At 43.8% G+C, this 14,762-nt stretch overlaps 1 protein-coding gene across 1 annotated transcript in view; it reads right to left on the bottom strand.

Annotated features, from left to right (window-relative positions):
- LOC126267542 (hemicentin-2) overlaps positions 1–14,762 on the bottom strand; it is a 1,749,994-nt gene that overhangs the window by 1,339,264 nt on the left and 395,968 nt on the right. The window contains exon 2 of the mRNA XM_049972846.1: positions 2,281–2,410. Coding sequence (XP_049828803.1) covers positions 2,281–2,410 — 130 coding nt within the window. The remainder of the gene's footprint in view (positions 1–2,280; positions 2,411–14,762) is intronic.

Raw genomic sequence — 14,762 nt, forward strand, 5'->3', positions numbered from 1 at the left:
TATTAAATAATTGAGAAAATCTAAATCCAACGAGGTCTTACCTAAAGATACTGTCGTATTGATAGTGTACCTGCACTGCGTACCTAACCTACGTGAAGTCTAATAACCCAACAACGACTCAACGTGGCCAAAAAATAATTGGCGTGCTTGAGATTAAATGACCACAAATCCTGAATTATTTCATTACACTTGTTACATTGCGATAGAAAAATGTGGGAAACGAATTCTGAACGACCATTTACCAAGCAAGAAACAAAAAAAAGCTGTGACTTGTGCTTCAGATCCCAAACAGTTTATTAGTGATAATCAAACAGAATCAAATAAGGTTGCTGCAGCAGAAGCCATATTTGCATTTCATGCTTCGGAACACCACCATTCTTACAATTCTTCCTCATGCACGTCAAAAATCATATGTGAGAATTTTGTATGATTCAAAGGTATCTGTTCAGTTTTCAATCGCAAAAACTAAATAGTGAGGCAATTGTTAGTATGTTTTATCACCTTTCGTAAACTAAAATATAAGAAATAATCTCTCAAAAGCGAATTATGTTGGGATCAGTACAGATGCCAGTAATAAGAAACTTATAAAATGTTTCTTGTTCTGGCCCATTATTGTGCTGTCTCTGAAGGTCTTCAGAGTAATTTATTACATTTAAATGAGTGTGAAAATAAAACCTCCAGTACAATGAGCGTGTACATGAAGTAATTTCTGAATTCGATATTAGTGGCAAAGTTTGCTCCTTTGGTGGGGATAATATTATCACTAACTTTGGAGAGGCTGGAAGAACAGCGGAGAAAAATCGATTCAGGAAACTCGAAAACTAACTAAACGTGTCTACTGTAGGGGTAAGTTGTCCAGTTTATGTATTACATAATGTCGTCCAAATGTGAAAAGGCATCCAAAGAAAAATTATTAAAGTGTAAAAACACTTTTTAATTTACACTGTTCACATTGTAGTACTAAAGGATTTTTTTAATTTCCTGCATGTGACACAGAAAGGTCTACTCCCGTATGAAAACTCTAGGTGAGTTATTTACTGCAACTGAAAGGGTCATATACATATTTAGGCTGTTAAACCATACTTCCTAACACTTGATGAGTGTCCAAGTCTTCTTAAGTCTCTTAAGTCTATTTTGTAATGCTTGTGGAGAACATTATTTACACTTTCCACATGCTGAAATGAATCCATTTCAAACGGCAACTGTCATCATTGAGAAACAGGATATATCAGGGAATGAAGTAAAGTTGGAGTTTGAAAACATTGTGCATGTTTTGCAGACTAACGAAAGACTTCTAAAGTAAAGGAACTGATATCAGGTCTAACACAATATCAGCAGTAAAATTTCAATAGGAAGTCTTGGTATTTTATCAGACAGTTAGATATTATCTGATATAATTGTGAAAGCCATTAATCCAGCTTGAACATTTTGACTGGGTACTGTTGAATGCTGTACCTGAATGGGACAAACACAGAGTCTTCACTACAGTGGATACAACAAAAAAAACACTTCCAAAGTTGCTGAGAGTTTGCTGTTTGACCAGATACTAAAATAGAAATATTTTCTTGAAGATGCATATAAACAGAATCACAGACATAATCAGATTCAGAGCAATTTCCTTTCCTCTGTTCAACGCTCAAGGTAATACGACAGGTGAAGAGCATACTGTAAAACAGATTTCCATTATAGCCATGCAGTTATGAGTAGTTTCATATTTTTTGTTACATGTTTTACTTAAAAAGTTAAGACAAACTAACAGTGATTTTCTTCATGAATGACAAATCCTTTGACGATGACGTCAGTACTTGAACTATGCCCTTTGTACTGGATCTCTGTCAACCGTGTTACCATACCAATGGGTCTCTTTAATTATGAGTACAAGGACAGAATCGACAGAGAGTCTAAACTGAGTCACAAGTGCATGTTATTGTGTTGCATGACTGATTCACGTAAAAATCGGAAATTCCAATCACGAAGTCTTTCTCGCCAGTTGTCTTACAAAATTAAAAATAGGAAGCCATCAGCCCCAACTCAGGTGCTTACCACTTCACATTGGGCAAGGAGTACTCAATGCAAGTCTGATAGATGAAATTGGAGCAGTCGCTTGGAAAGTTCTAAGTTCGTGTCACGCAGTTCTCCCCACTCTAGTATTCCCATCACGGAAACACAGCTGGCGCTACCTGGGATAAACTGTCGGTTCTCTGTAAGCTAGAGTAAAATTATGTCCTTTTAACATTTCTCTTTCATTCATTAGTTCAGCATTTTTTTTAGTTTACTCACCTATAAAGAGGGACGGACGAATCCTTGAACCAGAGTACCATGTTGACGCGGTCATCTGGATACGGAGGAGTGATGTTACAAGGCAGCTCTGCGTCTTCTCCACTCACCGCCCACACCACCTCCGCCGGCACTGCAGACAGAAGGAGGAAATCCAAGTTAGAGTTGCCACGCGATGGTCTTCCACTGTTCACGACGACAGTGAAAATGAGAAAAATTACTGTTCTAGGCAGAAGAGCTAACTGCTGATCGTTCAGCACTGGTGGCGAGCTCAGTTACTGCTCGCTTTAAGGTTGACTCCTCACCCATGGTCGAGAGGGAAGTCGCCTCGGGACGTGGCAGGCTGCGAAAGACATCTTGGGGAGTCAGACGTCAGGCCTATGTGGTTAGTCTGACAAATAGGTTGTAGGTGCTACTTGTGGCTGATAATGCGCCTCAGCTAATTGCAGGCGCTTGTCCTGTTTCCGAGGAAAGCACTCTACCTGCAAGATCTGGGTGCTCTCAGAGGGGTATTTGGAAGCTCAAATATTAGGCGAGATATCGGACCCCTTAGGGACACTGTTGTTAAGGAGAGGAAGAAAGCCATTGCATATCGGGTGGAGTCATTCCAGACATGGAACGGGTCCTTCCGAGTACCATGAAGAGCACAGAGTGGAGCCAACTGCAGGTGGTGGTTCACCTCTGAACCATTGATGTGATCGGAAGAGATTACCCTTCGTTTCGAGCACTTATCGGAAGTGGTAACGTTGCCAGTCTTGCTTGCAAGATGAAAGCACCGTAGTCAGCAGGAGGGTCTGAGCCAGAGGCTCAAACTGTTCTGCAATCGTGTAGGCTGCAGATTTCTCGACTTGCACCACAGGGTGGTGGGGTTTCGTGTTCCGATTTAGGTCAGGGGTCTGTTACAGGCAAAAGGTGGCTACGTGGGTAACGTAGGCTGTGTGGCGTTGACTGGGTGGCTTTTTAAGATGGAGGGTCTCCCGTAAGTACAAAAAGAGCTTCAGACTCAAAGGATGCAAGTCGAACACAGAAAGAACGTAGATCTAGGAACCATCAACGTAACAGTTGTAAACTGTCGAAACTGTGTTCGGAAAGTAACAGACTGACACTCCAATCGTTATAGGCACTGAAAGCTGACTAAAGCTGGAGGTAAGTCCAGCCGAAAGTTTTGCGAGAGACGTAACTGGCTAAATAAAGTTGCTGGTGGCGTGTTTGTTGTCGTTATAAGTAGTTATGTTGTATCTAAATTGAAGTAGATGGTTTCTGTGAGTTAGCATGTGTAGAGGTTATTCTTGGCAACAGAAATAAAATAATTGGATCTTTTTACCAACCTCTCAACTCACATGACGCAGTTGCTGAAAGATTCAAAGAAAAGCTTATTCTATATGGGGCGCTCAACACGAAACGTGGTGGAGGCATAGTTACATAAACCAGTACTTGTGTGTTAGAAGTATTGACCCTGGTTGTTGAGACATTTGTCCCACTGTAACACAAGGCGGTGAATGGCTGTCTCATAAAATTGCGATGTTAACCAGTTCCCGCAGTTACAGATAGACGTCGTCGTCAGAGGTGAATCGTTCGCCCCTCAGAACTTTTTTAAGAGGACCAAACATGGTGCAATCACAGGGAGAGAATCCGTACTGTTCAAATGGTTCAATGGCTCTGAGCACTATGGGACTCAACATCTGTGGTCATCAGTCCCCTAGAACTTAGAACTACTTAAACCTAAATAACCTAAGGACATCACACACATCAATACCCAAGGCAGGATTCGAACCTGCGACAATAGCGGTCACGCGGCTCCAGACTGAAGCACCTAGAACCGCACGGCCACACAGGCCGGCCCCGAATCCGTACTGTATGGAGCGTAGCCGAGAACCTTCCATTTGAATTTCTGCAGGATTGCCGCGACTGTGTTGGCCGTACGAGGCTTTTCACTGACGTGGAGCAGAATTACCCCATGAATCAGATTGCCTGGTCGTTTTTATTTGATCGCTTGGCGAAGGAAGGTCAAGGTTTGCGAGTAACGCTGGGCACTCACTATTGTCGCATGTTGCAAGAAGTGAATTAGAAGAGGGCCATCTTGGTCACAGAAGAAGCTTTCCTGTACTCGTGTGGATGGCGTTGGGTAAAAATGTGGTGACCCTGGATGCTTCCACTGCAGACTATGTCGTTTTGATTCTGGTTGAAGTGATGACTCCATGACTCATCTCCAGCCACCATTCGTGCATTCCCTTCCCAAGAATAGCGCTGGAGATGAGCAAGACAGTGGCCCATTGGACATGCTCTCTGGTGTGGTTGAAGACTGTGGGGCACCCACTGGACACACACTTCGCACATGTGCAGTCGTTCCTTCATAATGGTGTTAACACTTCCGACGCTTAGTCCGACCACGGCGGCTGTGACCTTCACTGTCACTCGGCGGTCCTCGGTAATGAGTGCATCGGTAATGCAGTGTGGAGCTCCAAACCGTGCACCACCGGTTAATGACAGCCGTCCTTCCCTGAAGCGCTTTGCCACGCCTTAGCCCTTGCAAGGGACATGCCTTGTTCGCCGTACACTTGTGACATTTGTCGATAAATGTCAGTTCCTCCTACTCCTACCTCTTGGCTCGTCTTTTGACTCCTCCATGTTACTGTTTGCAATCCGACTGGCAGCGTTGGGCGATTGATGCATGCTGCTGCTAGCTGTGTATAGTCACGTGACGTGCACGCGTGACCCCTAGCGACAGGCGGTGATCTTCCACACTCTGGTCGGAACCGCGTTTCTTTTTGAGCGCCTCTTAATTTCAAACTCATACCCTACTTAATTTTAGATTTCTCCAGTTTACACTCGGTATGTGGCCGAAAATCATTGTTAAAAGCCAGAAGTGCGTGGAAAACATGTTCTGAAACTGTGCTAAACTCATTCTCTGAAAATTATTAGCAGCAAATAGTTTATGAGCCCACTCGAATAGTATGACTAATCAGTTGTTAAACCACGCTTGATATTTTAACAACAAATATTTCTTACGATGGATAGGGTGTGTGGCTGCTGTGTACGGACGCAGGAGGAGCTGGCCACTCTTCGCGTACAGCTGAGCGTGTTGATGGCCGCGGTCAGCCGTCTTCAGGCTGCTGCCTCGGAGTGTAGCGGCAGTGGGGAGTCTGGTGCGTCGCAAGGTACACCCCAGGTGTTACATGCTTCACCCACTGTCCCTGCTGTCGAGACATCTTCGCGGGTACCGGGCGCGGTTGGGCCACCCTCTCCCCAAGGGGAGTGGCGGGTTCAGCGGCGTTCGCGGTGCACGAGGCGGAGGGTCAATGTGGAGGCTGGCCGTGTGGCATCACCCGCTCTGCCTGTGAGTGGACATGTGGCCGCTCCTTCAGCAAGGTCCGAGCAGGCACACGGAAGGAGGGATTTATTAGTTATTGGGAGCTCCAACGTTAGGCGGGTGATGGAGCCCCTTAGGGAAATAGCGGAAAGGTCGGGGAAGAAGGCCAGTGTTCACTCTGTCTGCTTGCCGGGGGGTCTCATCCGAGATGTGGAGGAGGCCCTACCGGCGGCGATAGAGAGCACTGGGTGCACCCGACTGCAAATTGTTGCTCATGTCGGCACCAATGACTCCTGCCGTTTGGGTTCAGAGGTCATCCTCAGTTCGTACAGGCGGTTGGCGGAGTTGGTGAAGGCGGAAAGCCTCGCTCGCGGGGTGGAATCAGAGCTAACTATTTGTAGTATCGTTCCCAGAACCGATCGCGGTCCTCTGGTTTGGAGCCGAGTGGAAGGCTTAAACCAGAGGCTCAGACGATTCTGCGGAGAGCTGGGGTGCTAATTTCTCGACCTCCGCTATCGGGTGGAGAGATGTAGGGTCCCCCTGAATAGCTCAGGCGTGCGCTACACGCCGGAAGCGGCTACGAGGGTAGCGGAGTACGTGTGGAGTGCACATGGGGTTTTTTTAGGTTAGAGAATTCCCTCCCTAGGCCCGACAAGACGCCTCCTGAGACGCGGCAAGGCAGGAGTAGGCAAAATGCAACAAGGAATAACAATGTTAATGTGCTAATAGTAAACTGCAGGAGCGTCTATAGAAAGGTCCCAGAACTGCTCTCATTAATAAACGGTCACAACGCCCATATAGTACTAGGAACAGAAAGTTGGCTGAAACCAGACGTAAACAGTAATGAAATCCTAAACTCTGATTGGAATGTATACCGCAGAGATAGGCTGTACAGTGACGGGGGAGGCGTGTTTATAGCGATAAGAAGTGCAATAGTATCGAAGGAAATTGACGGAGATTCGAATTGTGAAATGATTTGGGTGAAGGTCACGGTTAAAGCAGGCTCAGACATGGTAATTGGATGTCTCTATAGGCCCCCGGGCTCAGCAGCTGTTGTGGCTCAGCACCTGAAGAATAATTTGGAAAATATTTCGAGTAGATTTCCCCACAATGTTATAGTTCTGGGTGGAGATTTTAATTTGCCGGATATAGACTGGGAGACTCAAACGTTCATAACGGGTGGCAGGGACAAAGAATCCAGTGAAATATTTTTAAGTGCTTTATCTGAAAACTACTTTGAGCAGTTAAACAGAAAACCGACTCGTGGCGATAACATATTAGACCTTCTGGTGACAAACAGCCCCGAACTATTTGAATCAGTTAATGCAGAACAGGGAATCAGCGATCATAAAGCGGTTACTGCATCGATGATTTCAGCCGTAAATAGAAATATTAAAAAAGGTAGGAAGATTTTTCTGTTTAGCAAAAGTGACAAAAAGCAGATTACAGAGTACCTGACGGCTCAACACAAACGTTTTGTCTCAAGTGCAGATAGTGTTGAGGATCAGTGGACAAAGTTCAAAACCATGGTACAATATGCGTTAGATGAGTATGTGCCAAGCAAGATCGTAAGAGATGGGAAAGAGCCACCGTGGTACAACAACCGAGTTAGAAAACTGCTGCGGAAGCAAAGGGAACTTCACAGCAAACATAGCCAAAGCCTTGCAGACAAACAAAAATTACGCGAAGCGAAATGTAGTGTGAGGAGGGTTTTGCGAGAGGCTTTCAATGAATTCGAAAGTAAAGTTCTACGTACTGACTTGGCAGAAAATCTTAAGAAATTTTGGTCCTATGTCAAAGCGGTAGGTGGATCAAAACAAAATGTCCAGACACTCTGTGACCAAAATGGTACTGAAACAGAGGATGACAGACTAAAGGCCGAAATAATAAATGTCTTCTTCCAAAACTGTTTCACAGAGGAAGACTGCACTGTGCTTCCTTCTCTAGATTGTCGCACAGTTGACAAAATGGTAGATATCGAAATGGACGACAGAGGGATAGAGAAACAACTAAAATTGCTCAAAAGTGGAAAGGCCGCTGGTCCTGATGGGATACCAGTTCGATTTTACACAGAGTACGCGAAGGAACTTGCCCCCCTTCTTGCAGCGGTGTACCGTAGGTCTCTAGAAGAGCGAAGCGTTCCAAAGGATTGGAAAAGGGCACAGGTCATCCCCGTTTTCAAGAAGGGACGTCGAACAGATGTGCTGAACTATAGACCTATATCTCTAACGTCGATCAGTTGTAGAATTTTGGAACACGTATTATGTTCGAGTATAATGTCTTTTCTGGAGACTAGAAATCTACTCTGTAGGAATCAGCATGGGTTTCGAAAAAGACGGTCGTGTGAAACCCAGCTCGCGCTATTCGTCGACGAGACTCAGAGGGCCTTAGACACGGGTTCACAGGTAGATGCCGTGTTTCTTGACTTCCGCAAGGCGTTTGACACAGTTCCCCACAGTCGTTTAATGAACAAAGTAAGAGCATACGGACTATCAGATCAATTGTGTGATTGTATTGAGGAGTTCCTAGATAACAGAACGCAGCATGTCATTCTCAATGGAGAGAAGTCTTCCGAAGTAAGAGTGATTTCAGGTGTGCCGCAGGGGAGTGTCATAGGACCGTTGCTATTCACAATATACATAAATGACCAGGTGGATGACATCGGAAGTTCGCTGAGGCTTTTTGCAGATGATGCTGTGGTGTATCGAGAGGTTGCAACAATGGAAAATTGTACTGAAATGCAGGAGGATCTGCAGCGAATTGACGCATGGTGCACGGAATGACAATTGAATCTCAATGTAGACAAGTGTAATGTGATGCGAATACATAGAAAAATAGGTCCCTTATCATTTAGCTACAAAGTAGCAGGTCAGCAACTGGAAGCAGTAAATTCCATAAATTATCTCGGAGTACGCATTAGGAGTGATTTAATATGGAATGATCATATAAAGTTGATCGTCGGTAAAGTAGATGCCAGACTGAGATTCATTGGAAGAATCCTAAGGAAATGCAATCCGACAACAAAGGAAGTAGGTTACAGTACGTTTGTTCGCCCAATGCTTGAATACTGCTCAGCAGTGTGGGATCCGCACCAGGTAGGGTTGATAGAAGAGATAGAGAAGATCCAACGGAGAGCAGCGCGCTTCGTTACAGGATCATTTAGTAATTGCGAAAGCGTTACGGAGATGATAGATAAAATTCAGTGGAAGAATCTGCAGGAGAGACGCTCAGTAGCTCGGTATGGGCTTTTGTTAAAGTTTCGAGAACATACTTTCACCGAAGAGTCAAGAAGTATATTGCTCCCTCCTACGTATATCTCGCGAAGAGACCATGAGGATAAAATCAGAGAGATTAGAGCCCACACAGAAGCATACCGACAATCCTTCTTTCCACGTACAATACGAGACTGGAATAGAAGGGAGAACCGATAGAGGTACTCAGGGTACCCTCCGCCACACACCGTCAGGTGGCTTGCGGATTATGGATGTAGATGTAGATGTAGAAATACTACTGAGTTAATAACGAGCATAAGAACGGCTACAGGAATTAATGAATACCGGGTTATCGTAGCGAGACTTAATACAGTAACTTCCAAATTCACCAAATATAAACGAAAATGATAGTATTCCGGAAAACAAATAAAATTCACTTGACGTCTTCCTGAGAAACCATCTCCACGTCTTCGAAATTAAAAATGTAATTGTGGACCAGATGTGGCTTGAATTCAAAAAGATAGTATCGACAACAGTTGAAAGAATTATACTTAATAAATAAAAAACGACAGAGCTGATCAGAACACAAAATACGTCAGAACACTGTTCCAGAAATCACGGTAAAAGCATGCCACATTCAAACGACCAAAGTATCACAAAGATTGGTGATCTTTTATAGAAGTTCGAAATTTAGTGCCAACTTCAATGCGAGATGCTTATAATAGTTTCCAAAACAGAGCTTTGTCTCGAAACCTGGAAGAATATCCAAAGAGTAGCTAGCTGCAAGACACAATCACAATGCCTTCTCTGCGCGATAACATTGGCGGCCGAATACTTCCGGCGTAAGAAGTCACCCTCTTTTTGCCATTCCGCCTTGTCAAAGAGGGCGGAGCAGTGGACAGAGGTTAAGGGCACTGTCTTGTCCTAGCGATGGAAAACTGCCCTTAAAGGCGGAAAAATCAGCAATGATGAACAACGTGAGGATATGAGGATTCAGAAGGCAATGGAACCCACTACATTAAAGACACGTAACGTGTATCGACATGACAAGTGGCCTATAATTGAAAAAGGGTTATGATGATCTCTCCAATGGCAAAAGTTTCCGGAATAGTCCCCCATTCGGATCTTATGGAGGGGACTGCCAAGGGGGAGGTGACCATGAGATTGAATAATCAACGAAAGGTTAACGTTCTACGCGTCGACGCATGGAATGTCAGAAGCCTGAACGTGGTAGGGAAGCTAGAAAATTAGAAAAGGTCAAATTCAAAGGCTCGGTGATTTGAAATCGAAAGAAGACAGTAATGTCTGGTCAGATGAGTATAGGGTAATACCAAAAGCAGCAGAAAATGGTGTAAGGGGGGGGGGGGGGGGGGGGTAGGACTCGTTGTGAATAGGAAGGTAGGACAGAGAGTGTGTTACTGTGAACAGTTCAGTGATAGGGTTGTTCTTATCAGAAACGACAGCAAAACAACACCGACAACGATATTTCAGATATACATGCCGACGTCGCTGGCTGAAGGTAAAGACATGGAGAAAGTATATGAGGTTTCCGTGAAGGCTGATACGAGTACAATACATAAAGGTAGATGAAAGTCAATTAGTCATGGCCGATTGGAATGCAGTTGTAGGAGAAGGAGTAGAAGTAAAGGTTACAGTAGAATATGGGCTTGGAACAAGGAATGAGAGAAAGGAAAGACTATTAGAATTCTGCAGTCTCGCGGTAGCGTCCTCGCTTCACGAGCACGGGGTCCCGGGTTCGATTCTCGGCGGGGTCAGGGGTTTTCACCTGCCCCGTGATGGCTGCGTGTTACTGGGTCGTCTTCATCATCAACATTCCTCCCCATTACTGTTGGAGGACCTTGCCTAGTACAGCGGTGTGGGTCTCCCGCATCGTTCCCCCACGCTCTGTCAAGAAGCATGGGATTTCATTTCCACTCCAATAGAATTCTGTAATAAATTTCAGCCAATAATACAAATACTCGTCTCTCACAAGAGGAAGAGGTGTACTAGCCGGCCGTGGTGGTCTAGCGGTTCAGGCGCTCAGTCCGGAACCGCGCGACCGCTACGGTCGCAGGTTCGAATCCTGCCTCGGGCATGGGTGTGTGTGATGTTCTTAGGTTAGTTAGGTTTAAGTAGTTCTAAGTTCTAGGGGACTTATGACCTAAGATGTTAAGTCCCATAGTGCTCAGAGCCATTTGAACCATTTTGAGGTGTACTAGGAGAAGACAGGGTGATACGGGAAGACTTCAGTTAAGACTACGTCGCGGTCAGACAGAGATTCCGAAATCAGATAAAGAATTTTAAATCATCCCCAGGAGCAGATATAGACTCAGATCACAATATAGTTGTGATGAAAAGTAGGCTGAATTTTAGGGCGTTAGTCAGGAAGAATCAATACGCAAAGAAGTGGGAGACGGAAGTACTAAGGAATGACGAGATACGCTTGACATTCTCTAAGGCTATAGATTTAGCAATAGGGAACAGATCAGTAGGCAGCACAGTTGAAGAGGAATGGACATCCCTACAAAGGGCCATTACGTAGTTACAATGAAGGTAACTTCGAAGAAACCATCGGTAACAGAAGAGAAATTTCAGTTGATCGATGAAAGCAGGTAGTACAAAAATCTTCCAGGAAACTCAGGAATGCAGAAATACAAGTTCGTGAGGAATGAAATATATAGGAAGTGCAGGGAAGCTAAGACGAAATGGCTGCATGAAAAATGTGAAGAAAACTTGAAAAGTATTGATTGCCAGAAGGACAGACTCAGCATACAGGAAAGTCAAAACAACCTTCGGTGATATTAGAAGCGAGGTTGGTAACATTACGGTTGCAAGGGGAATACCACCGTTAAATGGAGAAGAGAGATCGTTGAGGTGGAAAGAATACACTGAAAGCCTCTATGAGGGGAAGATATGTCTGATGTCATAGAAGGAGAAACAGGAGTCGATTTAGAAGACTTAGGGGATCCAGTATTAGAATCAGAATTTGAAAGATTTTTGGATGACTTAAAATCAAATAAGGCAGAAGAGATAGATAACATCAGAATTTTAAAGCCTTGGGGAAAGTGGCAACAAAACGACTATTAACGTTGGTGTATGGAATGTATGAATCTGGCGATGTACCATCCGAATTCGGTAAAAATATCTCTGAACTATCGCACAATCAGCTTAACTGCTCATGCTGACAAGAATAATATACAGAAGAATGGAAAAGAAAATTGAGGACATGTTAGACGACGATCAGTTTGGCTTAAGAATCGCTAGGGGCATGTGAGAGGCAATTCTGTCGTTGCGGTTGACAATGGAAGCAAGACTAACGAATAATCAAGCAACTTTCATTGGATTTGTCGACCTGGAAAAAGCGTTCGACAGTAAACTGGTGCAAGATGTTCCAAATTCTGAGAAAATTAGGGGTAGCTATAGGGAGCGGCGGGAAATATACAATATGTACAAGAGCCAAGAGGGAATAATAAGAGCTTACGACCAAGGAGAAGTGCTCGTGTTAAAAAGGATGTAAGACAGGGATGTAGTCTTTCGCCCCTATTGTTCAATCTGTACATCGAAGAAGCAATGATGGAAATAAAAGAAAGGTCCAAGAGTGGAAAAAAAATTTCAGGATAAAAGGATATCAACGATAGGATTTGCTGATGACATTGCTATCCTGAGGAAAAGTGAAGTAAGATTACACGGTCTGCTGAATGGAATGAACTATCTAATGAGCACAGAATATGGGCAGAGAGTAAATCCAAGAAAGATGAAAGTAATGGGAAATAGCAGAAATGAGAACAGCGAGAAGTTTAACATCAGGATTTTTTGTCACGAAGTAGGTGAAGTTAAGGAAGTTTGCTACCTAGGCAGTAAAATAACTAATGAGGACATCAAACGTAAACTAGCGCTGACAAAAAGAGCATTGATAGCCAAGACAAATCTACTAGTATCGAAAATAGGCCTCAACCTGAGGAAGATATTTCTGAGAATTTACGTCTGGAGTAAAAATTGTATGGTAGTGAAACATGGCTCGTGGGAAAACCGGAGAGAATCGACGCATTTGAGGTGTGATGCTACAGACGAATGTTGAAAATTAGATGGAGGTGAGGAATGGGGAGGTTCTGCGCAGAATGGGAGATGAAAGGAATACGTGGTAAATTCCGGCAAGGATAAGGGACAGGGTAACAGGATATCTGTTAAGACATCTAGGAATCACTCCCATGGTACTAGAGGGAACTGTAGAGGGCAAAAACTGTAAAAGAAGACTGAGACTGGAATACATCCAGCAAATAATTGAGAACGCAGGCTGAGATGAAGAGGTTAGCACAGGGGAGAAACTTAAAAAAATGATTTTACCCATCTGACGTTAGATATGTGTTTAAAGAATAAAACAACTGACTCACTAGGAGTGAAGGTGGAAATTCTTATATTTTCTATGTTTAGTCGCAAATGTGAAGTAAGTCGGACAGCAATGCAAAGATTTTTATTTATGGTTTATTTTATGTAATTCCCATGCATATTTGAAATACATACGTAGTTCATATAGAGGGCGCCATACAACCAATCGATATATTCTACACAGCCTACCTTCTTTATACCGTAGTATTCAAACTAACATGCATGTAGATTAGAAAATAGTGATAAGTAATGTAATATACGGGGTGATACATTGATCGTGACCGGGCCAAATATCTCATGAAATAATAGTCAAACTAAAAAACTACAAAGAACGAAACATGTCTATCTTGAAGGCGGCAACAGATGGCGCTATAGTTGGCACGCTAGATGGCGCTGCCATAGGTCAAATGGGTATCAAATGTGTTTTTAAGAAAATAGGAAACCCCATTTTTTTTATTACATAATCGTGTAATACGTAAAGAAGTATGAATGTTTCATTTGGACCACTTTTTTCGCTTTGTGATAGATGGCGCTGTAATAGTCACACACATATGGCTCACAATTTTAGACGAACAGTTGGTAACAGGTAGGTTTTTTAAATTAAAATACAGAACGTAGGTAAGTTTGAACATTTTATTTCGATTCTTCCAATGTGATACATATACCTTTGTGACCTTATCATTTCTGAGAACGCATGCTGTTACACAGTGATTACCTTTAAATAACACATTAATGCAATAAATGGTCAAAATGAAGTCCGTCAACCTCAATGCATTTGGCAATACGTCTAACGACATTCCTCTCAACAGCGAGTAGTTCGCCTTCCGTAATGTTCGCACATGAATTCACAATGCGTTGACCCATATTGTCAGGCGTTGTCGGTGGATCATGATAGCAAATATCCTTCAACTTTCCCCACAGAAAGAAATCCGGGGACGTCAGTTCCGATGAATGTGCGGGCCATGGTATGGTGCTTCGACGGCCAATCCACCTGTCATGACATATGCTATTCGATACCGCTTCAACCGCACGCGAGCTATGTGCCGGACGTCCATCATGTTGGAAGTACATCGCCATTCTGTCATGCAGTGAAACATCTTGAAGTAACATCGGTAGAACATTAACTAGGAAAGCAGCACACATTGCACCATTTAGACCGCCATCGATATAATGGGGGCCAATTATCCTTCCTCCCATAATGTCGCACCATACATTAACCCGCCAAAGTCGTTGGTGTTCCACTTGTCGCAGCCATCGTGAATTTTCCGTTGCCCAATAGTGCATATTATGCCGGTTTACGTTACCGCTGTTGGTGAATGACGCTTCGTCGCTAAATAGAAAGCGTGCAAAAAATCTGTCATCGTCCCGTAATTTCTCTTGTGCCCAGTGGCAGAACTGTCACGACGTTCAAAGTCGTCGGCATGCAATTCCTGGCGCATAGAAATATGGTACGGGTGCAGTCGATGTTGGTGTAGCATTCTCAACACCGACGATTTTGAGATTCCCGACTCTTGTGCAGTTTGTCTGCTACTGATGTGCGGATTAGCCGCGACAGCAGCTAAAACACCTACTTGGGC

The sequence above is a fragment of the Schistocerca gregaria genome, chromosome 4 (genome assembly GCF_023897955.1).
Source record: "Schistocerca gregaria isolate iqSchGreg1 chromosome 4, iqSchGreg1.2, whole genome shotgun sequence".
Taxonomy (NCBI): domain Eukaryota; kingdom Metazoa; phylum Arthropoda; class Insecta; order Orthoptera; family Acrididae; genus Schistocerca; species Schistocerca gregaria.